This window comes from Puma concolor, chromosome A2, assembly GCF_028749965.1.
Source record: "Puma concolor isolate L17-30 chromosome A2, mPumCon1.1.hap2, whole genome shotgun sequence".
NCBI classification, from domain to species: domain Eukaryota; kingdom Metazoa; phylum Chordata; class Mammalia; order Carnivora; family Felidae; genus Puma; species Puma concolor.
In genome coordinates this window covers 157032190-157048268 of record NC_141668.1, presented here as the reverse complement: position 1 = coordinate 157048268, position 16079 = coordinate 157032190, and the positions used below count along the sequence as shown (strand labels likewise).

The window sequence follows — 16079 nt, the reverse complement described above, 5'->3', positions numbered from 1 at the left end:
GTGGCTTGAACTCATGACCCGAAGATCAAAACTTGCACGTTCTTCTGACTAAACCAGCCAGTTGCCCGTTATATGAGGATTTAAAGAAACACAGTTGTGTTTGCTTTTTCTCCATATGTTGCACAAATGATAGCATCTTGTGCTGCCTTTGTACCTTGCTTGTTTAAGACAATAGTATTTTAGAATTTGTCCCATGTTTGAGGGTCTGTGTCTCTCTTTTTCCAGCTGTATGAAGAATGTATTATGACTTACCTAATATTTATATACAGTATTTAGTGTTGTGAAAAATAAGCATAAAGTACTATCCAAAAAATGTAAAAGAAACCAATAGCTTCAATTTTATGCTTTGCCTGGTTAATAGGATTCTAATAGCTCCATTTATTGAGTGTATGTGCCAAGCACTGTGCTAACTTGTTTTGTGTCTGTTATTTCGTTTAAATTTTTTAATCTACGTTTTGATGTAAGATGCTAATTCGCCCATTTTATCCTATACATATTATTTCCATGCTACTCAAAAACGTAGCTCTCAGACTGTTAGCATTGCCTGGGTTGCTTGTTACAAATGCAGAATGTCAGGCCTTGCCTTCACACCTACTGATCAGAATGTGAATTTTATCACGATCCCAAGGTGATTAGTGAGCACATTCATTTCCGTTGGTGATGTTCTGCCTTGTCGGGTAGGTGCCCATGTTCCCATTTTACAAATACAGGACTGAGCCTTGAAGAGGTTCACCTGGCCCAGACCTTACACTAGTAAATAGTGGAACCAGGGCTTGACTTCATGTCCATCTGATTCCAAAGCCTGCAGTTTGGACTTTCATGCATCCTCTTTGCCTTTAGGGATCAGGGAGGTCTTTATAGACCAAAAGAGCCGACAAAATGTTGGTCTTGAAGGTAATTTTGAGATTTATTTTGTCTAACTTTCTCATTATCTAGGCAAAAGGGTTGAGAGAGATTTTATGATTTGCATTAAGTTAATACAAATCGAGAACAGCAAAACTAGTTCTGGATCCTCAGCCTGCTGATTTCCTATTTGTTCTCTTTCCGTAACATGGAGAGGGAACCAGAAAGGGGAGAGTAACTTGAGTGTGTTCCTCGATGGACCAATATTTCTTCTCGTTGTCCTTTACAAAATTTCATACTGAGGATAGTGGCTGTTGTGTCACTTGGAAGTTGTGACAATATATTTCCCTGTTGCCTAGGTGCTGTCTGGAGGGTGGAGAAACAGACGTGTGGCATCAACATCAATGAACAGAGAATCTTCTCGGTCTCATGCAGTGTTTACAATTACAATAGAGTCAATGGAGAAAAGCAATGAGACTGTGAATATACGGACCTCTCTACTCAATCTGGTGGACTTAGCAGGATCTGAAAGGCAAAAAGACACCCATGCAGAAGGGATGAGGTTGAAGGTAAGAATGGAATTCTGGTCTTCAACTCAACTTGTGTGTGAATTAATTACTAAAAGTCAATACCAAGGTAAGTGTGTGAAGGTTACAAAGGAATGAGATATTGCTCTCATTCTAAAGGTGCAGAAATTTTTGTTGTGGTGTAGGGACATTAAACATACGTAGGATAAGACAAGTCTGTAGCCAGAGCATCTGAATTCATACCAGAAGGGATGCTAGTACAAATATCAGCTGGGGTCAGAGGAAGAAGGGACTGGACCGCTTGAGGGAAGTATGGAAAAGAAGTAGTTCTTGAGTGGATTCTCCAAGGGGGCAGGATTTGGACTGGGAGAGAGGAACAGGGAATACATGCCCAGCTGGGGCACATCTCAAGGGTGATTGTGGATGCAGAGTGAGTATGGCTTTCAGCACTTCAGCATGGATCAGTGAACGGGTTGGTTTTGAGGTGCAAGCAGACCCAGGCCACTGAGGGCCAGGAGTGGCAGGCCAGGTTTGTGCTCAACTCTCCAAACGTTGGGAAACACTGAAAAGTTTTGAGCGATTTCAAAAGCCTGTTTATTTATTTATTTTTATTATTATTATTTTTTAAAAATTTTTTTAACATTTATTTATTTTTGAGACAGAGAGAGACAGAGGGGCAGGGGCAGAGAGAGAGGGAGACACAGAATCCGAAACAGGCTCCAGGCTCTGAGCGGTCAGCACAGAGCCCGATGCGGGGCTTGAACTCACAGACCGCGAGATCACGACCTGAGCTGAAGTCGGACGCTTTACCGACTGAGCCACCCAGGCGCCCCTCAAAAGCCTGTTTAATAAAAGGTGCGCCATCTGGCTCACCACTGCCAGGTTCACACAGGGAGAGCCTAGAGAGAAAGGAGGGCAGCTGTGCTGGTTAATATTTCAGGGGGAGGGCAAGGACCTCGTCCTAGGCTAAGGGATTGGCAGTGGGACCTCAGGTTTTCTGAATATGTATTGCTGATGTGTATACATGTATTGTGATCTGCATTGTCAGTAAAACGTGTGGATACTATAGTTGAGGGTGTATGATGGCCAGTTGGAAATGGTGGAAGACAGTCTACTTTTTTTTTTAATTTGTATTTATTTTGAGAGAGAGCATGGATGCAAGAAAAAGAGAGAATCCTAAGCACGCTCCATGCTGTCAGTGTAGAGCCCTGTGTGGGGCTCGAACTCACGAACTACGAGATCATGACCTGAACCAAAATCAAGAGTTGGACACTTAACCAACTGAGCCACGAAGGTGCCCCAACAGCCTATCTTTTGCATTAAAAGTAAAGATAGGAGTCTCCTGAACTGTCGGGCAGTTTCAGGAGATCTTAGGCTCATATTTCCATTGAGACATGAAGCAAAGAGAAAGCATATGTTTATAATAGGACACATGCTGGGCATGTTTCAAGTGTTTTGTGTATATTAACTCATTTAGCCTTTGCAGCATCTTTGGGAAGTAGTCCCTTCTGTTATCTGTTATCCCTTCTATTTTAGAGAAACGGAAGAGAAATTGTCCAGGGGCACACAGCTAGTAGTGGATCTGCAGAAGGAGTCCAGCTCCACAGACAGTGCTGTCAGCACCTTTCTGATTTACTGACTGCTGAAACAGACAGTGTGGCGTGTGAACTCAGCACATCTTGCTTGATAATTTGTACTCTTTCTCTCTTTTTTCTATACTCCTACCACTGCGGACCCAGTTATTGAAGTATACTAAATACAGTGAGAATCTAGTGTAACATATTTTTTTTCTCCCCAAACCACTTTTTTTTTTAATTTTTTTTTTTTAACATTTATTTATTTTTGAGACAGAGAGAGACAGAGCATGAACGGGGGAGGGTCAGAGAGAGGGAGACACAGAATTTGAAACAGGCTCCAGGCTCTGAGCTGTCAGCACAGAGCCCGACTCGGGGCTTGAACTCACGGACCGTGAGATCATGACCTGAGCTGAAGTCCGCCGCTCAACTGACTGAGCCACCCAGGCGCCCCGTCAAACCACTTTTTAAAGAGGTTTAATACCTTACAAACTTAGACTGAATATTCTCTTGGTATAAGTTCATCAGTGACTTTGTGGGACATGGAGTGGGCTATTACCACACCATTTTAATGTAGCAAACATTTTAAAATTCTATATTGGAAAAATTTTTTTAACGTTTATTTTTGAGACAGAGAGCACGCACATGCACCCACATACGCATGCACGTGCGTGCGCGTGAGTGGGGGAGGGGTAGAGAGAGGGAGACACAGAATCCGAAGCAGGCTCCAGGCTCTGAGCTGTCAGCAACACCGCCCCAAAGCGGGGCTTGAACTCACGAACTGCGAGATCATGACCTGAGCCGAAGCCAGACGCATAACCAACTGAGCCACCCAGGCACCCCTAAAATTTTATATTTTTGAAGTTAATTTATTTTGCAAGAGAGAGCATGCGCAAGCAAGGGAGGAAAAGAGAGAGAGAGGGAGATAGAGACTCCCAAGCAGGCTCTGTGCTTTCAGGACAGAGTCCAATGAAGGATTTGATCTCGTGAACCATGAGACCGTGACCTGAGCCAAAATCAAGAATTGGATGCTTAAACCAACTGAGCCACCCAGGTGCCCCAGTAGCAAACATTTTAACACAAAAGAATTGAAAAATATGCCTATTAATACACTACTACAACTTTTTGTTCTGTTCCTTCCAGATTTTCATCCCTACCTATAGGTCAAATTAAAACATTACAATCACGAGGTGACATATTTTTTTTTCCTTCACATAATTTCTGTATTTGTCTTTGAACACTAAAATTGCAATGTGTGTCAAATAGGAAAAGGGGATAGTTGAGCACATCTTTTTGCTGTAAAATCAGTTATCCTTAATATCATTGTCAATGACTTGACTTTCCATTCAAAATGCATTGCTAGCCATATTTTAATTCAAAATGCCAGTGCACCTAACTTTTTGTTCTTTTTCCCTTTAGGAGGCAGGTAACATAAACCGATCGTTGAGCTGCCTGGGCCAAGTGATCACTGCGCTTGTCGATGTGGGTAATGGAAAACAAAGGCATGTTTGCTACAGAGACTCCAAACTTACCTTTCTACTTCGGGTAAAGTAGATCATTGGCCTCCTGGACCCCTTTTCTGGTTACTCTCACTATGGTTGATAGGTAATCTCTCAGCCTTAGTGGTAAGAATATCCATTTTCTTTGCTTAAAAAAATCTGTGGTTTCTCTCCTGAAAATGTGTACCATTCATATCATTAAACAGGATTCCCTTGGAGGCAATGCCAGAACAGCCATAATTGCAAATGTTCATCCTGGATCCAGGTGTTTTGGGGAAACCCTGTCAACGCTTAATTTTGCTCAGAGAGCCAAGCTGATTAAAAATAAGGTAGGGGCACTCTGGAAGACAGTGTGGAGGTTCCTCAAAAAATTAAAAATAGACCTACCCTATGACCCAGCAGTAGCACTGCTAGGAATTTACCCAAAGGATACAGGAGTGCTGATGCATAGGGGCACTTGTACCCCAATGTTTATAACAGCACTCTCAACAATAGCCAAATTACGGAAAGAGCCTAAATGTCCATCAACTGATGAATGGATAAAGAAATTGTGGTTTATATACACAATGGATTACTACGTGGCAATGAGAAAAAATGAAATATGGCCTTTTGTAGCAACGTGGATGGAACTGGAGAGTGTTATGCTAAGTGAAATAAGCCATACAGAGAAAGACAGATACCATATGTTTTCACTCTTAGGTGGATCCTGAGAAACTTAACAGGAACCCATGGGGGAGGGGAAGGGAAAAGAAAAAAAAAAGGAGGTTATAGTGGGAGAGAGCCAAAGTATAAGAGACTCTTAAAAACTAAGAACAGGGGCGCCTGGGTGGCTCAGTTGGTTGAGGGTCCAGCTTCTGCTCAGGTCATGATCTCACGGTTTGTGAGTTCAAGCCCCGCGTTGGGCTCTGTGCTGACAGCCCAGAGCCTGGATTCTGCTTCGGATTCTGTGTCTCCCTCTCTCTCTGCCCTTCCCCCTGTTCACATTCTCTCTCAAAACTGAATAAACGTTAAGAAAAATTAAAAAAAAAACAAACTAAGAATAAACTGAGGGTTGATGGGGGGTGGGAGGGAGGGGAGGGTGGGTGATGGGTATTGAAGAGGGCACCTTTTGGGATGAGCACTGGGTGTTGTATGGAAACCGATTTGACAATAAACTTCATATATTGGAAAAAAAAATAATAAGGTAGGGGCACCTGGGTGGCTCGGTTGGGTGTCCAATTCTTGATTTCAGCTCAGGTCATGATCTCACGGTTTGTGAGGTTGAGATTCTTGGGATTCTCTCTCTCTCTCTCTCTCTCTCTCTCTCTCTCTCTCTCTCCCCCCCCCCCCCCGTTTCTGTTCCTCCCCTGCTCACTTTCTCTCTCTCTCTCTAAATAAATAACCATTAAGAAAATAAGGTAAAATACTGAGTACAATAAATTGGAAAAATACTTAAGCTTGTAGCATCTCACTTTTGTGATTGCCCTAATATTAACACTAGTTTCTATTTATTTCTCTGTGAAAGCTTATCTCTAAGCAAGACTTCTTTTTTTGTTTGTTTTAAAGTTGTATTTAAATTCTAGTTAGTGTATTTATACACTATGTAACTAAAATGTATATATTTTATATAAAATATACATTATATAGTATATATAGAGAGAGTGTAATATTGGTTTCAGGAGTACAATTTAGTGATTCATCACTTACATACAACACCCGGTGCTCATCACAATAAGTGCCCTCCTTAATACCCATCACCCATCTAGCCAACCCCCCACCCACTTCCCTCTATCAATCCTCCATTTGTTCTGTATAGTTAAGAGTCTCTTTAGTTTGCTTCCCCCCCCCTTTTTTTCCTTCCCCTAAGTTCATCTGTTTTTGTTTCTTAAATTCCACATATGAGTGAAATCGTATTGTATTTGTCTTTCTCTGACTTCTTTTACTTAGCATAATATGCTCTCGCTCCATCCACATTGCTGCAAATGGCAAGATTTCATTCTTTTTGATGGCTGAGTAATATTGCATTGTATATATACACCGCATCTTCTTTTTCCATTCATCAGTCAATGGACATTTGGGTTCTTTCCATAATTTGGCTATTGATTCTAAGCAAGATTTCTATTTCCTCTTTCCTGGCCTTCTGTATTGCTCATGTAGTTTGAGATCTAGATTAGGTCTTATGGTTAGTATTAATTTACTTGTGTTTTCCTAAACAAAGGCAAAGTTTTTCCTTTGCAGTTGGGTTGGAGACTAAATTTATTTACCTAAACCAATGCAATCAGAGGTGTGTGTACGTGTGTGTGGTTTTGCTATGAAGATAGTTTGATGATATTGGCAAGCTTTGTCTTTTAAGTTGTCTGTACCTGCAAGGATTCCCCATTTTTCTTATATGTAAGAAGCTTCCTTGATATTTGTGTACACCAGTGGTCGGAAAAGTTTTTCTGTAAAGGTAAGTATTTTAGACTTCTTTGGCTGGATAGTCCGTATCCCAGCTACTTAGCTCTGCCTTGTTAGTGAGAAAGCAGCCACAGGCAGTATGTAAACATAAGGGCATGGCTGTGATCCAGTGCAGCTTTACTTCTAAAAACAGACAGCAGACTGTGTTTGGCCCGTGAGCAAGTAGTGCTTTGCCACCCTCTGGTGCAGACTGTTAAAACACCAAGGATTCCCCACTCCTTCTGGAAACGTTAGAGATCCCTTTGGTTCTAGACAAAAGAATCCTAGTATCATGAATTGGCAGATCAATTTCCTCTTTCTTTTAAAGGAGAAGTTGGTCATTTCTACCCCGCCAAGTAGACTCTCTGATCATCTTACCATGTAAGAGTGAAAAGGTCCATGTTACCTCTTCTCCTGGGTAAACCAGAAGACTATAAATCTAGTTACTCATTCATTTTATTGGATTATGACGCTGTGTGGGGTATTTGTAATATGAGGAGGAAAAATCATTAGAGCTTCCTCACCCTATCTCTTTGAACTTAATAGAAGCTTTTGGAGAGGGGAGAACTGCAGGGATAATTAGGATTATGATGTCACTGATGTGACAGTGATGTCAGAATATACAGGAGTGCCTTATAATGAGGCTGGCCGTTAGCATCAGAAACAACTAGAAATGACTTCTGAATACATCAAACAATAAAACCAGGAGACTTATGCTAGTCATTACCAATGGTAAGTCCCCTTCTGCAGCCTACTGGTGGAAAGTGGCTAGGATATCTGGGACTTGTTTAAGGATGTGCTATTTAGATCTTTCCCAATGGGCAAACCTGGCTTGAGACAAGAACACGGGGACCTTGGGACTGTCAGTTTTTTCCCTCTCTAGGATATTGGGTATTTCACAACTGGGTCCCTTTGATCTGGTTGGTAGCCAACTGTTGGCTCTTACTATCACCCTGTGGGTTTTATGGGCCTTTTGAACCTCTTAGAAGATGTCTCAAAGAAGTAATTTCTTTAAGATAATTTCTCAAGAGACATTTCTTTAAAATAACATTTAGTGTGGTAGTAAAACAGAAATGGAGCTGTCCGACCAACTCCTCCCTCCAGGAGGGCTATTAGGAAATATAGGGTGGGTTCCTTTGGAGAGAGTGGTTTCTGCCAGGTTGATGGAGCTCAAGCCACCTCTGCAGTTCATCACATCCTTACTGTGCGCCAGGACAGAGGGGAGGGGATAGTCCTTCCTGAGGGGAAGAGGAGTTTGCTACTTTCCATGGGGGTGGGATTGTCCCAGGAAGCAGGCAGTGTTAGGTAAACATACCCAGATCCCGGGGTGACCCAGCCCAACAGGGTAGTATACCTAAGGGGGAGCATATGAGGGGGTGGTGAGGGGGAGAGCCCCAGCCCGAAGGTACAAGGCACGGGGAGAGGAAGCCTCCTCCCCGCTCCAGCACCCTGTGATCCTAGTGGCCTTGTGACTGTCGAAGCACAGTTTTGTTTGGTGTTTGTCACTCCAGATCCTACAAACAAACATGAACACAAGACTGGATGACGCAAAAGTATTCCTTTAACACTTTTTAAAAAAATTCTTGGACAGGCAGTAGTAAATGAAGACACCCAAGGAAATGTGAGCCAGCTCCAAGCTGAAGTGAAGAGGCTCAAAGAACAGCTGGCCCAGCTTACTTCAGGGCAGTTACTACCAGAGAGCTTTCTGACCAAAGGTAAGATGAACACAGTGTCCTTTATCCCGGGGAAGACCGTGTGCGGATATTAGTGGGAGAACCCTGTGACGACAGGCACAATACAATAAAGCTACCCAAACTTTTGAACAAGTCTATTTGACTTACATAGGAACACGAGACCGGCATGTCTCGGAGATACTGCAGGTTTGGTCCCAGACCATTGCGATAAATTAGCAAATACTGCAACAGTGCTTGTCAAATAAATTTTTTGGTTTCCCAGTGCCGGGGAAAAGTTCTGTTTACGCTACTCTGTAGTCTATTAAGTATGCAGTAGCGTTACGTCTAAAAACACAATGTACATACTTGATTAAAAAATGCTTTATTGCTAAAAAATGCTAACCATCATCTGAGCTTTCAGCGAATTGTGATGGTGGAGAGCCTTTTTTTTTGCCGGTGGAGGGTCTTGCCTCCATGTTGACAGCTGTTGACTGATCAGGATGGTGGTCGCTGAAGGTCGGGGTGGCTGTGGCAGTTACTTAAAAAGAAGACAGTAGTGAAGTTTGTTGTATCTGTTGGCTCTTCCATTCATGAATGATTTCTCTGTAGCGTGCCATGCCGTTTGGTGGCATGTTCTGCCCACAGTAGAACTCCTTTCGGAATCGGAGTCAGTCCTCTCAAACCCTGCTGCTCTTTTTGTCAACGAAGTTTATGTGATACTCCAAATCCTTTGTTGTCATTTCAATGATCTCTACAGCATCTTCACCAGGAGTAGGTTCCTGCTCAAGAAACTACGTTCTTTTCCATTAGAAGCAACTCCTCTTTGGGGGGACGGGGTGGCTCAGTCGGTTAAGCGTCCGACTCTTCGTTTCACCTCTGGTCACAATCTAGCGGCTTCACGGGTCCGAGCCCTGCATCCGGGCTCTGCGCTGGCAGTGCAGGGCCTGCTTTGGACTCTCTCTCCCTCCCTCTTTCTCTGCCCATACCCTACTCACACTGTCTCTAACTAACTAACTAACTAACTAACTAACTAACTAACTAAATAAATAAACTTAAAATAAAAAAAAAAAAGCAACTCCTCTTCCATTCACATTTTATCATTCACATTCACATTGCAGCAATGCGGTCCCATCTTCAGGCTCCACTTATGGTTCTAGTTCTCTTGCTGTTCCCACCACACCTGCAGTTACTGCCTCCACTGAAGTCTTGAACCCTCAAAGTCATCCATGAGGGCTGGAATCCACTTCTTCCAAACTTCTGATCATGTTGGTATTTTTACCTTTTCCCATCAGTCAGGACTGTTCTTAACGGCATCTAGGATGGAGAATCCTTTCCAGAAGATTTTCAGTTGACTTTGCCCAGATACATTAGAGGAATCAGTATCAGTAACAGCTATATCCTTAGAAATGTATTTCTTAAATAGTAAGACTTAAAAGTCAGAATGACTCCTTGATCTATGGACTGCAGAATGGATGTTGTGTTAGCATGAAAACAGCATTTCATCTCATTATACATCTTCCATCAGAGCTCTTGGGTGACCAGGTGCATCATTAATGAGCAGTAATATTTTGAAATGAATCTTTTTCTCCCTTCCCTTCCTTCCCTCCCCTTCCCTCCATGCTTAGCACAGAGCCCAACATAGGGCTCCATCCCAGGACTCTGGGATCATGACCTGAGCCGAAATCAAGAGTTAGACGCTCAACTGACTTAGCCATCGTGAAAGGAATCTTTTTCTGAGCACTGTGGCTCAACAGTGGCCTTAAAATATTTAGTAAGCCATGTCAAACAGATGTGCTGTCATCCAGGCTTTGCTATTTTGTTTACAGAGCACAGGCCCAGTAGATTTAGCATAATTCTTTTTTGTTGAATAGAAGTAAAGTTGATTTTTTTTTTAGCCTAATTCTTTTTCTTTTTAGGTTTATTTATTTATCTTAGAGAGAGAGAGAGAGAGAGAGAGAGAGAGAGTGTAAGACAGGGGCAGAGAGAGAGAATCGCAAGCAGGCTTGCACTGTTAGCACAGAGCTTGATGCAGGGCTCGGACCCATGAACTGGGAGATCATACCTGAGCCACAGTTGGACACTTAACTGAGGCACCCAGGTGCCCCTATTTATCCTAATTCTTAAGGGCCCTAGGATTTTTCAGAAGGATAAATGAGCACTGGCTTCAGCTTGTAGTCACCAGCTGCATGGCCCCTAACAAGAGAGTCAGCCTGTCTCTTGAAGCTTTAAACCAGGCATTGACTTCTCCTCTCTAGCTATGAAAGTCCTAGATGGCGTCTTCTTCAATGTGGTTTCATCCACATTGAAAACCTGTTATTGGTATAACCACCTTCATTATCTTCTGGACCACTTGCTGCAGCTTCTACAACACTTGCTTTTTCTACTTTTATGTTAGGGAGATGGCTTCTTTCCTTAAACCTCATGACCCAACCTCTGCTACCTTCAAACTTTTCTTCTGTAGCTTCCTCGCCTCTCTCAGCCTTGACAGAATTGAAGAGAGTTAGGGCCTTGCTCTGGACTAGGCTTTGGCTCAAGGGAATGTTATGGCTGGTTTGATCTTCTATGTAGACCATTAAAAGTTTCTGCACATCAGCAATAACGCGGTTTTGCTTTCTTATCATTCATATATTCACTGGAGGAGCACTTTTCATTTCCTTCAAGAACTTTTCCTTCGCATTCACAACTTGGCTAACTGGTACAAGAGGCCTAGCTGCCAGCCCGTCTTGGTTTCCGGCACACCTTCCTAAATAAGTGTAATCGTTTCTAGCTTTTGATTTAAAGTGAGACATGCGACTTTTTTTTTTTTTTTTAACTTGAACACTTAGAAGCTATTGTAGGGTTACTAGATGGGCCTGATTTCCATATTGTTATGTCTCTGCGGACAGGGAGGCCTGAGGAGATGGGAAGAGACAGAAGGAGCCAGATAGTCAAGCAGTCAGAAAACACATTTATTGATTGAGTTCGCCATCTTATATGGGCATGGTTTGTGGTGCCCAAAATAATGACAGTAGTTACCTCAAAGATCACTGATCACAGATCACCATAACAAATAGAGTAATAATAATGAACATTTTTGAAATATTGCAAGAATTAACAGAATGTGAGCAGAGACACGATGTGAGCAACTGCTGGCAGAAAAATGGTGCCAGGAGGCGTGTTCAGTGCAGGCTTGTGCAGACCTTCAGTGTGTAAAACACGCAGCATCTACAAAGCACAATAAAGCAAAGAATTGCCTGTACTTTGTGACCAGATACAGATACCATGTGTACGGAGTTCTGTGGGATGTGGTGGGGAAGGGGGAGTAGAAATAATTTTGAACAATTCATCCCTTACAGGTGCTAAAAAGAGATATTAATAAATTTCATTTAGGTCCACTTTCAAGATTCTGTCATATGTAATGTGTATTATGATTACTAAACAGGATAAGAGAAACTTATTTTTCTTCAAAGAGTCGCTAATTAGATTGGGTTAATATGAAATCTGTGATCTGGTGATGACAGTCTGATTCTTTTAGATTCATTGAGAGCAGTCAGTCAGAGGCTATTTTAGCTCAATTCTTGGTCCTAAAAGTTGAGAGATAAACATTTCTTTCCTGTTTCCTTTTCCTTCTTACTGGATCAATTACAGAGAAAGATGAGACTAATTACATGAAGTATTTCCAAGAGGCGATGTTGTTCTTTAAGAAATCTGAACAGGAAAAGAAGGTAGGAAACCGAGTCGGTATAAAGCGGATTCCAGATTTTTTAGACTTTCACTACGTGGTACCTTTCTGAGTGAAATAAAAAGTGGCACAATTAAATAAAACAAAGGAAAGCTATGTAAAATCTAATTTTGCCTTTGAGATTAAGTGTCAAGTTAGCGTTTGTTGCTTGGTTTGTGGAAATTTAGGGAGGCTGATTTACTTTTCATGTTTAACCAAATTATGAATTTCTTAAGTCTCTGGTAGAAAAAGTTACCCAATTAGAAGACCTCACCCTCAAAAAAGAAAAATTTATTCAGTCTAATAAAATGATTGTGAAATTCCGAGAGGATCAAATAATGCGCCTGGAGAAGCTCCACAAGGAATCCCGGGGAAGTTTTCTGCCTGCAGAGCAGGATCGCTTGTTGTCGGAATTAAGGGATGAGATCCAAACCCTGCGGGAACAAGTGAGTGCATGACATTTGTAATATTTCTAAAAAGAAAGAAGGTTTGAGGCAAATATAAGTCTTCCTTATATTCGCTTAAGTTAATTAAGTTAATTCCAAATTCGCTTAAGTTAATACAGTGGAAAGTGTTTTGAATGAATTCAGCTGAGGTCTGGTTGCACCTCCCCTGCCTCCATTTTCCAAGATGGCCGGCCGAAGGGAGAGGGGAGGAGCTTCGAAAAGTTGCTGTTAGCGCTTCCTCCCAGGCAAGGCGGGCAGCTGTGCTTGTCTCAATGGGCAGATTATCCTTACAGTGGGTTCCTTCCGACTTCTTGTTGCCGGTTTTCCTTTTCCTGGAGAGGATGGGTGGTTACTACAGGCACATCATTAAAAAAACGAAGAAAATCTGTTTCTGGCTTTTGTATCTTTCCAAGGCTTTTTTTAACGCATACTCAAACTAACGTGGATATTTTCACTCTTGTTCCTTTTTAACACAAAAGGCAACTTACCTGACATGCTTTACTGCTGCTCTTTTCCTGTAGTGTGTCTTGGAGGGCATTCAATTCTGGTCAAGAGAGAGTTTTCCTTATTCTTTACACTGTGTTCATGTCACCAGTCCCCACTGCATGAAGAGTCGGCCACAGTGTGCACCCTTTGTACTTCTCTCCTTATGAGCCCGTGCCTGCACAAAAATCTCAAAGCACGACCCAGGCGTGGAAAAATGGCGCTGGAGGCGATGCACATATTTAGTGTGATCACGCACGCCGGTTGCTGTCCACAGTCCTTGCCACGGGCCACCGCCCCCAGTGCACGCAGCATTCCTAACGTTTCCGGATGGCTTTGCGGCAAGACTGGCCATTCAGGAGAAATGTCTGTCCATACGTAAGTCTGTCATTCTTCTGTGTCACAGATAGAGCACCACCCCAGGGTTGCAAAGTATGCTATGGAAAACCATTCCCTCAGGGAGGAGAACAGAAGATTGAGATTGTTAGAGCCTGTGAAAAGAGCCCAAGAAATGGATGCCCAGACCATTGCAGTACTAGAAAAAGCTTTCTCCGAACTATCTGGCACAGAGAAAAAGGACAAGGGTAAGAAATGATGGTTGTCTGCATGCCTTGTAGGGGCTGGGAGGCTGTTTGAAAAGGCATTTATATTACCTCACAGGCGGGGTCTTCATTTTAGCCTCTAGACCTGGTGTGCATATACATACGCTTTTATGTTATCAAAAGGCATTTCCTAAAGCTTTTTTTCACAAATCACATGTAGTGAGTTATGTAGGCTAACTGACATGTCAATGAAACATAGTTCTGTTGCGTTGATAAAGACAGTTTTTATTTCTGTTTTGTTGATAAAAGATTCAGATATTACTTACAATTTTTATTAAATGAAACTTACCTGTTAGAAGTATTTGAAATTAAAAGTGCTTAACTAATCAACACGGATGAATGTTGAGTAGAGACGTTTACCTGGCCAGCTAAGATCTGTGCAGCGCGAGAGGCAATGGAAGGTCAGGGTCCTGATCCCAGCATGGCACTTGCAGCCTGAAGACATGGGTGCCAGTTATGTTGACCAGCATACACTGTTAGTCCTAGGCGGTTGCTGTCTATTTGTATTCTGTGAAAAGTGGCTCAGTTAGTGGGATTTGGCAACAAAGTCTGTGTTTGCCCCACTTTTTTTTTTTTTTTTAAGTTTTATTTATTTGGAGAGAGAGGGCACGCAAACGGAAGGGGCAGAGAGAGGGGGAGATAGAGAATCCCAAGCAGTCTCTGTGTTGCTGGCACACAGCTCGATGCATATCTCAAACTTACAAACTGTGAGATCATGACCTGAGTTGAAATCAGGAGTCAGTCGCTTAACCAACTGAGCCACCCAGGTACCCCAGTGCATTTGCCCCATTCTTAGAGTGAATATTTTTGTGGGCTCTTCTCATATTCGGTGGCAGCCTTTGTGTCATTCCAGGTTGCAATTAAGAAAACCCTAATGTTATCAGCACTCATCATTTATTAAAAAAAAAAAAAATTTTTTTTTTTTTTTAACGTTTATTTATTTTTGAGACAGAGAATGAGCTGGGAAGGGGCAGAGAGAGAGGGAGACACAGAATCCAGAGCAGGCTCCATGTTCTGAGCTGTCAGCACAGAGCCCGACATGGGGCTCAAACTCACAGATGGTGAGATCATGACCTGAGCCGAGGTTGGACGCTCAACTGACTGAGCCATCCAGGCGCATCCCCCCCAAATTTTTTTTTAATGTTTATTTTTTATTTTTGAGAGAGACAGAACGTGAGTGGGGGAGGGGCCAAGAGAGAGGGAGAGACAGAATCTGAAGCAGGCTGCAGGCTCTCAGCTGTCAGCACTGAGCCACCCAGGCACCCCTGTGCCCTTTTTAAATTTTCATTTTGCAAGCCTTCTTCCATTCTGTTATGACTCAATAAAAGAATAAAATTCACAGTATTTGGTTTGTAGAGACTGATTTTAGATGTGAAGTTAAGGTCACGGTTTTTGCTCTTTATTTCAGCTATTTTTCCCTACAATGCTCTCTAGTTTTTTTGCCATTTTGACCTCAAATAATTCCTTGACTTACATACCTTTGAAAGATACTAATGGTCATTTCTGGATCCCACCATCTTCCAAACAAGAATCATTCTCTAAATAACTTTTACATGAAGTTTTCCCTCGGTGGAACTCATTGGAACTCTCTTCAACATAATAGTCTTCTAAACAATCCCTGAAAATATTTTCCACCTGTTAGATGGTACCAAGCTCTTTCAACTTGCTGCCTTTGCTGTTTGGTTCCTTTTCTGAATAATTTATTGACTGGTGATATTAGCCTTTGGCATGAATTTCTGCAGTATTCGCCTGTTGATGGTTCACCATCCAGCGGTGTGTGTGTTGTACTTCATGGCTTGCTCTTTCCCCTGATGGAAAACATGTTGCCTTAAATACACCCCTACATCCTGTGGCTTCTCAACCTCTTAAAAACCAGTACTCTCTGACACCCTGTGTGGTGTCTTTGTCTCTTGCTGAGCTACATACAGGCTCTTGTTTTTTAGGGTCCACCTTCCAACCCATCTCTCATTTTTCCTTCTTTGCTTCAAAATTAATACCTGGCCGAGAACTTTAAAAAAATGTACTCTGTTATTCTTGTCTTTCAAAGACCGAGTTGTTTCCTTATTACCAGGTCAACCGGGATTTTCTCCTAAAGCACCAAAGGAGCCATGTTCTTTAGTGAACACTGAGAAGTTGAAAACACAACTCCTGCAAATTCAGGCAGAGCTGAATAATTCAAAGCAAGAATATGAAGAATTCAAAGAACTAACGAGGTAAGGTGTAAATACCCATTCGTGCTTACCTATTTCAGTATCTTTTAGTGTTGAGTTGTTTTCGTGTTTAATATTGATAATTTGAGCATTTTAGTTTAAATATG

At 42.1% G+C, this 16079-nt stretch overlaps 1 protein-coding gene and 1 long non-coding RNA gene across 6 annotated transcripts in view; one reads left to right on the top strand and one right to left on the bottom strand.

The window, feature by feature from the left end:
• Positions 1-16079, top strand: part of KIF15 (kinesin family member 15) — a 78559-nt gene that overhangs the window by 27945 nt on the left and 34535 nt on the right. For all 5 annotated transcript variants that reach the window (XR_015248438.1, XR_015248439.1, XM_086698463.1 and 2 more), the window contains exons 8-15: positions 1203-1412; positions 4364-4489; positions 4650-4772; positions 8450-8573; positions 12159-12235; positions 12468-12677; positions 13567-13744; positions 15834-15975. Coding sequence is in view for 3 of the 5 variants with exons in the window: in XM_086698463.1 (XP_086554589.1) it covers positions 1203-1412; positions 4364-4489; positions 4650-4772; positions 8450-8573; positions 12159-12235; positions 12468-12677; positions 13567-13744; positions 15834-15975 (1190 nt within the window). In the remaining 2 variants the exon portion in view is untranslated. The remainder of the gene's footprint in view (positions 1-1202; positions 1413-4363; positions 4490-4649; positions 4773-8449; positions 8574-12158; positions 12236-12467; positions 12678-13566; positions 13745-15833; positions 15976-16079) is intronic.
• Positions 883-7379, bottom strand: LOC147583639 (uncharacterized). Its single transcript, XR_015248440.1, has 2 exons — positions 7237-7379; positions 883-1368 (listed from the first exon to the last, which is right to left on the bottom strand). It is a non-coding gene; the product is annotated as an uncharacterized LOC147583639 (long non-coding RNA).